The 10,878-nt window shown below is 39.3% G+C and overlaps 1 protein-coding gene across 1 annotated transcript in view; it reads left to right on the plus strand.

Annotated features, from left to right (window-relative positions):
- Nucleotides 1-10,878, plus strand: part of CA13 (carbonic anhydrase XIII) — a gene marked incomplete at its 5' end in the record, with an annotated part of 12,371 nt that overhangs the window by 1,261 nt on the left and 232 nt on the right. The window contains 4 exons of the mRNA XM_010132469.1: nt 2,889-3,007; nt 6,297-6,392; nt 7,481-7,543; nt 8,470-8,625. Of these exons, the coding sequence (XP_010130771.1) occupies nt 2,889-3,007; nt 6,297-6,392; nt 7,481-7,543; nt 8,470-8,625 (434 nt within the window). The remainder of the gene's footprint in view (nt 1-2,888; nt 3,008-6,296; nt 6,393-7,480; nt 7,544-8,469; nt 8,626-10,878) is intronic.

Raw genomic sequence — 10,878 nt, forward strand, 5'->3', positions numbered from 1 at the left:
ATGAAAGCCATCAGCTGACCATCAGAGATCTGGTCTGACCTTGTGTGTGTCAGATGCCATGGGACTTGCCAGAATTAATCTCTGCTTCAAGCCTGGTAGGCATGGGTGAACTAAAGCACATCTCTTAGAAAAGCATACAATTTTGATTTCAAAATTTCCAGCGATGACGAACCTACCACAGCCTTTGGTAAGTTGTTCTAATTGTTAATTACTCTCACAAATTAAAAAATCAAAATCACACTTTATTTCTGACATGAGTTAGATCAACTCAGCCTTTAAACTCCTTTTTTTTTTAAGTAATAAATATGAATACACCAAGAACCTCTTCCACTTTCTAAATCCATCCACAAAGTAGCAGGGCCTGAACATAGTATTTCTGTAGGCTTACACTGGTGCCAAAGCAGTGGTAATGTGATTCTCTTTGTATTGCTTTCCTTGGGCCATGTCTCCAGGAATACAGGTCGTGTCGTGGCAAAGCACAGACAGATGTTGGTCAGATAATTAACAAATATAATCATCAGTCTCCTTCAGGAGACTCTGTATCTTCTGTGTATGGACTAGATACTTCAGCCCACATACATTGCTTTACATTTTGACCATTATCATGCCTTATTTATAAAAGAATTCAAATTCTTCTGTATCCATAAACCGTGTTATTCACTATTTTCCCTAATATTTGTCACTGACAAACTTTATCAGTTATGTTTTTGTTTTCTTTCAGGTCATTGATCAAAAAATACTGAATTTCCTAGGGCCAAAAATTTGGCTTCTGGGGCACCCCTGTGAAGTAAGCACTCCTGCCATATGTTGGTTCTATGAAAAAAAATTTCCAAATTAATTGGTACTGAATACATTAGCATCTTTTAATGCATTATTAACTGACTTCCATATGAACTATTTCTTACCTTTGGCCAGCATTAAAACTGGCCTGTCAAGTCCGTAACTGTTTGTGTAATTCTGTTTATCCTCTTTGGTACCACATTATCTCCATTCTCTGAAGTTGGTCTGTTGATGTTTCAAAGACCTCTTCTTCCATCTCTTTTCAAACTTTGAGATACTGATATTTGCCTTAAATAGCTTCTGACTAACCTCTCCCTTAATGACTTTTGGAATGGAAGTGTTGTACCATCACAGGATTAAATGGCACAAATACATGAGCAGGCCAATCTCCACATTTTTCAGAAGTATTTCATTGAATGCTGATGCATTTCTATGTAATTGTTGTCCCTCAGCTAATTAAAACACCAATGTTTAAACATTTCTAGGACCATTTGCCTCCAAGTCTTTAGTTCTTGACAGATGGAATTTGTTTTAGGAGTGCCACTTCCTCATCCCTGTTGTTCACCTATGTTTGTAAGCTCTGTAAAACCATGGTTTTGCGTTGAAGTTTTAAGGTCAAGTATTTTTTCCCACAGATAAACAGTTCCAATTCCTTTTTATTAGCCAGGCTACTTGTGTTAGCAGATAGGCAAACTTAAGAAATTCTTCTTTTATTTTTGTTTGGTGTATTTAGTTCCTAAAAAAGTTTAGGTTTTGGATTAAACCTAGAAGAGAGAAAAAATTACTACTGTTCTCCCTGGTGTTCTTCATTTAAAAACCATCTGGTTAAAGCTGCCATCCTTTCCCCTTAAAATCTCTATAATGAGCCAGTAAACCAGCCCAGACCAACTCCCAAACCCTCAGAGGAGATATGGAGCCGGGAGGGTGGGGTGGTTTCTTTTGCAGTGAATAAGTAATCTTCCTGAATGTGACTTATGTTCAAGTCTCTGTGCAGAGATGGTTTAATTCTGCTTAACAAAAGACAAGCGCTTGCAAAAGCAAAACAATGAAAAGCCCACCCATATGCATGTTAAGTTGAATAGACTAGGCTAGACTAGAACGTTTCAGTTGGAAAGGACCTACAACAATCATCTAGTCCAACTGCATGACCAATTCAGGGCTGACCAAAAGTTAAAGCATGTTATTAAAGGCATTGTTGGAATGCCTCTTAAACATCAACAGGCTTGGGGCTTCAACTAGCTCTCTAGGAAGCCTGTTCCAGCGATTGACAAGCCTCTCGGTAAAGAAATGTTTCCTAATGTCCAGGCTAAACCTCCCCTAGTGCAGCTTTGAGCTATTGCCATGAGTCCTGTCACTGGATACCAGTGAGAAGAGATCAGCAGCTCACCCTTCACTTCCCCTTCTCAGGAAGCTGTAGAGAGCAATGAGATTGCCCCTCAGCCTCCTTTTCTCTAAGCAAGACAAGCCCAAAGCCCTTAGCCACTCACAGGACACTGCTTCCAGCCCAGGCTAATTAAGTGGCAGTAATATTGCAGTTAAACAATGCAGTGTTGCCTTTATTTTATTTTTATGTTAATATATGCTTCTTCTTCTTGGACTTCAAATTGAAGTAACTAGATCTATTTGCAAATGAAGGAAAGAGCCTTGGAAATTTTTTAAGCTCCGCCTACTTTCCTCTGAATTTCAAAGAGAAGAAATTATGTTCAGATTGCATTTTTCTGATCCTTCCCTTTATTCATGAAACCTACATTTTAAGCTTAATTTCTCAGTGATTCTTTTAAATACATTCAAAAGATGAAAACACTTGCAAAATAGAAGTATTTTCCCATCTTCTGAGAAATAACCAAATCGAAGCAAGACAAACCTGGGGATAACAGCATACCCTTTAGTGGGCCATAACCCATTAATCCGCACATAAATGCAATTTTGAAAGTGATATCTGGACCAGCGAGGGTTTCTGTAGTGCCTCAAAGAAATGGGAAGCCCTCTGAGACAGCTGTTGAGGAGTAGGGAGCTGTCCCAAGACTGAAGTCTGGTATGAGCTTAGAGAGTGTGGGTAGTGGCTCTCGTTCCTGTAGTGAAGCCTCTTCCTCTGCTTGGGTTTCCAGTGCTGACCGGGGGGCCACTCAGTGGGACCTACAGGCTGCGCCAGATTCACTTCCATTGGGGTTCCAATGATGAAGCCGGCTCTGAACACGCGGTGGATGGGATGAAGTACGCAGCAGAGGTAAGGCTTTACATGGAGTCACCAGTACCTCTAAGCTTGTGATTAGTTTTCCATTTTAAGAGTAATGTTGCCACGCGTCTTCCCACTTTTCATTCTCCCCCTATTTTATGAAAAGACAAGCAGTCTTCTTGAAGTGTTGCGTGTTTGATCCTATCTCAAAGGAGAACGTGTTTGAAAGCTTTGGAGAGGATTAAAAAAGGAGTACAGAAGACAAGAGCTTGATAAGAGCAAGATGTAATGTTCAAGAGTTATTTTAAACTTTGTCTTTCACTGTCTCTTCCTTGGAAAATATTTTCAAAGTCAGCCTCAGTTACAAGCCACAGAATTATTTGATTTAGGGCCTGTGCAGTGTAAAGTTTATGCCAGACTTTGGAGCGTTGCATTTTGTGGTGCATTTAGCAATGTGATGGTTATGACTTTGAGAACCACAGTTTAGTATCTGTGGGGTGCCTGCTGTCTGTGGAGGTACTGTGCTTCAGTAGAGGCAGCGTGCCACAGGGAGAAATGCACCGCCTGCTCTGGCACAAAGAATTGACTCCTGCTCTGCCTCCTTCAGTGCGTTTGAGCAGTCTGCAGTAAAAAATACTCAGTATCCAATTGCTCTGTGCAGATGGAAGTAACATGGAGTATTCTGATGAGACTGAGATCTTTAAAAACGTGAAGTTCAAACAATGGATAAGTTTTCTGGGGTTAAAAAGAAGTAAAATTATAAAAATAAATGGTAATGGACAAATAAAGGACATAATACTAAAGAAGAAAAAAATGAAATGTATGCACAGTGATGTGATCAGATTTTACTGGAAATGCTGTAAGAGCTAGTGGTCAGGAAAAACCTCAGTTTTTTAACACTAATGGGGAAAAGTGACATTTGCAGTGTTTAAAGGCTTATGTTTTCCACAGGAACCAGGTGAGATGGAATATAAAGAATTAATAGAGGTGCTTTAAAACCATTAAGTACCAAAACCAGATTTGTAGCTGAGAAAATATATATATGTTTCCCATCTAAGAAACCAAATGGAAGGAGAAAATATCTCCGAATTTCTAGCCAGTCTAAAAACCTTTCCGTTACCTGTTGGTTGGGTAACTCTCAACAAGAAGCTCTCTAGATGTCACTTTGGCTTTGGGATAAGAAAGCCAGAATTAAGATCAAGGCTTCTGAGCACTGTTCACACAAAAGACGTACCTCAGAAGGAAACATGAAGATGGTTTCAGTGCTCATCTTTGTAAGGAAGATGTGTAAGATTCCAAGAAAAAGCGCCGACCAAGTTGAAGAACGAATTAGTGTACAGGTAAAGAAGACTGCAAGGCTCAGCGCCCTAAGCCCACCAGGAGGCAGAAGGGATCCATGGCTCCATTCTTTGTGACAACATCTGGTCTCATCAAGGTCTCTTCACAAGCTGCAGTGACAGAGCGGTGGTAAGACGGGATATATTCCTTAAAGAGAAGTCACAAGCCTTTGAGAATGGGGCTGTACCCAAAAAGTGTTTCACAGCTCTGTTTGTTTGGGGGTTTTGGGGGGATTGTTATGGGGGGAGGTTGGCGAAACTATGGGGGAGTGGGAGTGGGCTTTATTTAATTGCGGGAATTTTTCTTTTTGTTCTTTGTTGTTTTTTTTTTTTTTAAATCCACAATAAAAGTCAGTTCTGACTGAGAGTATCTGTTTCCTTTTTTTTGTATGTATGTTTAAAAGTTGTTCAATGTAGCTTCTGTGAACTTACAGTAGTGAGTGGTGCAGGCAGTATGAGCTCCAGGATACTAATGTACCTGAGAATGGGTTAGTGGACTGTTTTCTTCCCCGTTCATTTTACAGTATTCCTACCAACTTTCTTCAAGGATCTCTGAAGCTGTGAGCCAGCATGTGTTTCATTGTGAGCATACACGGATATGTAATATACCTATCACTACTGATCTAGTGGGATTCCGTACTTGCTGGAAGTAATGTTTTTAGCACATTAGAGCCCAAGTGTTTAACAAACATTAATTATACTCTATAACACCAAGCAAGAACTCCATTTTACAAATACAGAAAATTGAAACTCACAGAGGTTAGGCAAAGATTGAGATTTAGAGTCAAAATCTTCAGGCTCTGAGATCCCTGTTTCAGCCTCACAGCTATATTGCTTCCCATAGAAAAACCTATAAAGCAAGTTCCACCTTTCCTAATTACTCTTCCTCTAGAGTCCTGAAGTTCTGTATTCCGCTTTTTATCAGGAGTTCATCCCAGTTTAAGTCATTCAGTGGAATGACTGCTTTTCAGCAATCCTAAAGAGTAAAGTTTGAAGTCTGAAAAGATAGTCACCACTTTCATAAAAGCCAATCCCATGCCCTGCTTCTGACCTTCTCTTTCCTTATCTAAAAACTATAGTAGTAAGATTTACTAATCCGCTGAATATTTGTGAGGGTAATTAATGCTTGTGAAGTACTTGGTCTTAAACACTGTGTGAGTGTTTGTGCTCTCTCCAGTGTGGCAGTCGGACTGTTGCTCAAAGCTGGGACATCCTGGTGCTTCCCGAGAACCAGGAGCTCCCGCCATGGAGTGTGGCCACGATTTAAGAAATCTGGCTTAGCAGAAGGACTGAGGTGCTATGGGGGTAGACATCACGGGCTTTTCCTTTCCCCACCTGGCAAGGTGGTGTCTTTAAGCTGCTTAATCAACTACCACAGGACAGTTCCAGAATAATACATTTTGGAAATGCAAATGATCAAACCTGTGATAATCAAGTTGCAAGTGCCTTACTACTGATAATCATAGAAAATTATATTTAGAAATGAAATTTTGATGTTCTGCTTAAACTAAGTGAGGGAAAAGGGGTCAGTGCAAGTTTAATGTATGTTCCTCTGCCTGTTTTCTAGGTATTTATGTGGCTGATTAACGTTACTGAAAGCTTGATTAAGGGAAAAGAGGAGCAACTAATAACATTCTTATGATTTTCAATGACTTCTTAAAATCAGCTGTGCTAAAAATGGGTTTAAAAGCTTTAGTTATATAACCTGGGATATCTTGTCTTAGCTTCTCTGCTCAAAATCTGGGGCCTCAACAAGTTTGCCAGGCACTGTAGTGTGTTGATTGCTACTAAAATTCGAACAATCCCAGCCACAGTAAATGCTTTTTGCTAATTGTGTGAACTATATATTTACCGATTTTAAAAAATAATTGCATTTAGAAAACTGAATGGCTCTGCATACAAAAGAGCAAAGTAGAGCATCCAAACTAGTAAAGTTGTAGTATTAATTTGTGACTATTTGAGTTCAGCGAGCGTTGATGCTGTCTGTGTCTCCTGCTTTTCAGCTTCACGTGGTCCACTGGAACGCAGAGAAGTATTCCAGTTTTGTCGAGGCAGCTCGTCAGTCAGATGGATTAGCAGTCATGGCTGTATTTCTGAAGGTAAGAAAAGAGTGCTTCAGCCCTGCTAATAAATCTGCATTATAAACCAAAGGGATAACGGTGATGGTTGGTATCACTATTGCTATTGGTTTATATGGTCACTTAATTATACTGTTTCTTTCACAATGTTTACTTGCCAATAATGAAAGCTGTGCTTCATTGAAGATTAAAAATACCAGATTAATAGATTTTCAAGTCAGTGAGACTCTTCAGCTTGCTTAGTCTGCGCTCCCATACAACGTAAGATGTGGAACTTAATTCAGCTGCCTCTGTATGGATCCCAATAACTTGTACTTGACTAACAGATTTCTTTAGGATTTGATTCAAATGCTGCTTTAATGGTTTGTTTCTGAGCTGGTAGTTTCTTCTGAAAAACAATACTAAAAAAACCCCAAAAACTGGAACTGGAGAATTTCCTTGTAATTGTTACATACCTCTTTGCCTTCTGTACCTCTTCTGAGATGAAATTAAACTCTTGCAACAGCTTCACTGACTTCTGTATGAAGAAATAGATGGAGAATTCCCAAAATCCGTGAGAAAGGATAGGGCTTTGGTGAAATCTGTGGTTTCTGCCTGGCTGCCACAGCTTCCTAAGCACAGCTAGTGCTGGTGCTGGTGCAGTCAGACAGCCATGGCATGCAGCAGCTGTGAAAAACTGCTTCAGTATTTCCAGTTGACATTATAATGATTCAAGGAACTTTTCACTGGATTTCTCAGCACACAAATTCTGCTTGGGGTATGTAAGAACAATGTTTTCACTGTTTTAAGCAATTTAAATTTCAGATGTAAGACTGTAGCTTTTAATGTCCTACATATAAAACATGGAAAATAAATTGCTTTTATTCTCCTGCAGTGTAAAGTTTGTGGGTCTTCTGTAGCTGAAATACTGACAGTGAGGGTCTGTCTTCCTTATGACCAGTACCAAGGATCAGTTAGTCATAGGCTTGTACTCACAAAATCCATCAGATCTCACAGTCACTTAAGTAAAGTTACATGAAACAGTTTCATTTTGAATTTGCTTTTTGATTTTTTATTTTTGCTATTTTTCTCTGGAACTCCAGTATTTATTTTTTCTCTGGTGTTAATAGATTGGTGAATGCAACCCTCAGCTGAAGAAGATTACTGACCGCTTGGATACCATCAGAGTCAAGGTGAATGAATGCTTCTAAAAGAATACTAATACTGGTGATTGCTATTACTGTTTTGGGTTTTTTTGGTAACCTGTCTGCCACTCCCTTCACCTTCGTGTTCCCTAGTCCCTAGATTCATAACTATCCATACCTAATTCTGATTTGGGACAGTTTAGGAACATTTTTGTTAGGTCAAGTTGAAAACTAAGCAGACAATAAATATTTTTTTATACAATAAGAGATCAGAGGAAAAGGCTAGTTCCTCACAGAAGCTAGTCTGACAAATCTGTTACTGTTGAGAACAGTAACAGGGGAGGAACATACTTTATAGACAGTTGTGGAAAAGATGAGGGAGGAGTTTTCTCCTCTGTTTTGCTGAGGTACAGGGTGAGAAATAGTCTATTGTTTGTGTGAGAGAAATCAGCAGACTCGTAACATTATGTACAGGCATCTCTGGTCTGGTAGCCAGAACGGGAAGAAGAAGTAGTAACCCTGGGAGGAGTAAACGGGGAGGTGACCAGGTGGCAGTGACCTGTGGGGTTACTCTGCCAGCTCCATAGAGATGATGCTGAAAGTCTAATATCTTCTCACCTCTCCCTCCAACTTCTATCTCTTGATCATTTGTAACTGTGGGGAGCCTGCACTAACATGGCACCTTTGATGGTGTCCTGCTGGCATCAGGGAAAGCAGGAGCGAAGCTGTCACAGGGCAAAGACCTCATCAGAAGGGCAGTGGCTCACCTGCTGTGATCATCCAGGCTGTTGCCAGACCACCCCATAGTGGCTCTACCTTCTTTGGCATGATTTATCTTGTACCATTCCTTTTAAATAATACTGCCCTGTTTTTTCTTTTTTTTTTTTTATTTTAACTCCGTTTAAGAAATCAACTTCTAAATATATTTAATCTATAATCACGATGAGCTGTTTTGGGTTTTTTTGTCTTTCTAGGGTAAAAGAGCACTGTTCACAAATTTTGATCCTAGCTGTCTGCTTCCCAAATCCCTGGACTACTGGACTTACTTTGGCTCCCTCACTGTTCCACCTCTTCTTGAGAGTGTCATCTGGATCGTTCTGAGAGAGCCCATAAGTGTTTGTTCAGAACAGGTATTTTTTTGATTTTTCACTACTGTAGAAATGTTGCGTTTGTAAGACTTGAAATTATAAATGCCACCCAAAAATACTTTTTTTTTTTGCAGACCATGGCATTGCACACCTTATCAAATTTTCAAAGGACAAAATATGTCTATTGAATTTACCATGACTTCTTGTTGCTTTTCTTTGCATGACAGTATTTATTACCCTTTTTTAAAAAGAATCTGCATACTCTAAAAATTAACAATCAAAATTAACCCACAAGAAACTTACGGGAAAAAGGCTTCTGGTGACGCTTAGATATCCTGGAATTCCATTTGATTTGATTATTTGCATATCCTGCTCAAACCTCTTCTCTGGATTTTATTTGGCAGATCAGTAGTAATTTTCTTCTTTCATTCAAGGTATGTCAAACCTGGTGAATTTACTAGACTAATGAAAAGCAAGTACAATTGTAGTAAGCTGGATTTTATGTTAGGTTATCTTAGGAAAAGCGAAATACCACATAAAGGAATCTGCTTAGATTTCTTGTTAAATTAAGCTTCGTTCTATATATTAATGTTGCAACAGTGACACCCAGTGGGCTGATCAGCTTAGGCATGAAGAGGTTTTCCCACTGGTGACACTGAGGTATGTCAGGTAATAGCTTCTAATATTGGATGTTGGTAAGTATATCACCTGCAATATGTTACCCTTAAAATATTGCACCACAGTGTTTGTCTCATTCGTGGTCAGTACAGTACAAATACCTCGGGAAATTCAATACCCTAGGCCACATTATCAGCAGAAATCGTGACTTCGCTCTTTGCAAAAACTGTTTTGACAGTTCACTGAATGGGATGCCTGTTAGTCAGGGGACCTCAGATTCTGTTTGTTGCTGATTTGAAGTCATTTGAGGTGTTTGCTCAGTGTGTGCCTTTCCTCATTTGTGCCTCTTCCCCACTTCCCTCAGTCTGGCTTTGTAAGACTTGCTGCAATGCCTATGGAGCTAGGATTGAAAATTTGTGTTAGATATCAACTTCCCAAAGACAAGCCACTGTTCAGGTTGAAAGGTTCTTACTTGGGTTAATCTATCATTAATCCATTCTAAAATGTGAAATGCTGTGTGCAAACACCCATGCTTTAACGGGTTCAGAGAACAGTGTCGGAGACATACCAAATACAGCCATTCTTTACTAGTCATTTTTCACAGATTGTGGCTATATCTTACGTATTAAAGTAAAAATGTGCTATATTCTTATAAAGATAAGCATTGATGTAGCTAAAAGTGTTCTTTTCCAGTAATGTCCACCATTGTGATTGCTCAGTCATCACCATGACTGATAGTGTTTTGCATTTAATCTAATTCCTCAAGTATGTAATTCTTCGGGGCTTTTGGTGCACTTTTTGGGTTGAAAGAAATTAAACACAAATGTTAAGTTTTTAGAAACTCACAGGGGTCCTGCATTACAAACTGCATTACAAACAAATTGCCTTTAGAATGGGGTGAAGTAAGATAGTATTGACTTTTTTTGCTCTTGATGCAATGTGCCATACAACTAAATGCTGTGTTATGATGGAATTGGTTTTGTGCTGCCCTGCATTTGGTAACCTAGAAGGAAAGCGAGGTGGTATATAGAAATAGTAAATATTAGAAATATTAGAAATGAAACGGAACACTAAACTTTGGGTCAGAAATCAGACTCGGATTTCCTGAGATTTAGATATGGACCTCTGATCTGGGTTTCTGCTGAGATCAGCTTAAGCAGAGAGGCTTATGCTGAGGCATGAATAACTGCTTGTTCTGTGACTTCTCAAGGGAAGAACTGGTACCTGTCCTGGTCTGAGTACGTGTTTAATATATGCAAAGTGCTAACTACAGAAGCTTTCTATAGCACCACACTGACTATTCCGGGTTAACTGTGAATATACTCTCGGACTAGAAGATGTACACAGGTCTATTTTTTGGCATGAAACATTCCAGAATCTCCAAACTATGAAATTAAAATAAAAAAAATTTTTTAAACGCCTGGTTTAGATCAGGTTAGGGAAGACAAAATGCGAATATAGGAAACAAATAACCCTCATGCAGTTTCATTCTGACGTGTATTTTGGGAGATTTTATTGGTAGTCATGATTTTCCACTTGCAAGGACAGAAATGGTGAAATTGCCATTCCCCACGTGCCACAGAAAAACACAGTTCCCCTCTTCCTGGCAGAAGAAAGATGACAAGTGTCGTTAATATTTACTACATGCTATTCCATTAGTACGAGCGTGGGGGTTTT

This window comes from Buceros rhinoceros, unplaced genomic scaffold (genome assembly GCF_000710305.1).
Source record: "Buceros rhinoceros silvestris isolate BGI_N320 unplaced genomic scaffold, ASM71030v1 scaffold10420, whole genome shotgun sequence".
Taxonomy (NCBI): Eukaryota; Metazoa; Chordata; class Aves; order Bucerotiformes; family Bucerotidae; genus Buceros; species Buceros rhinoceros.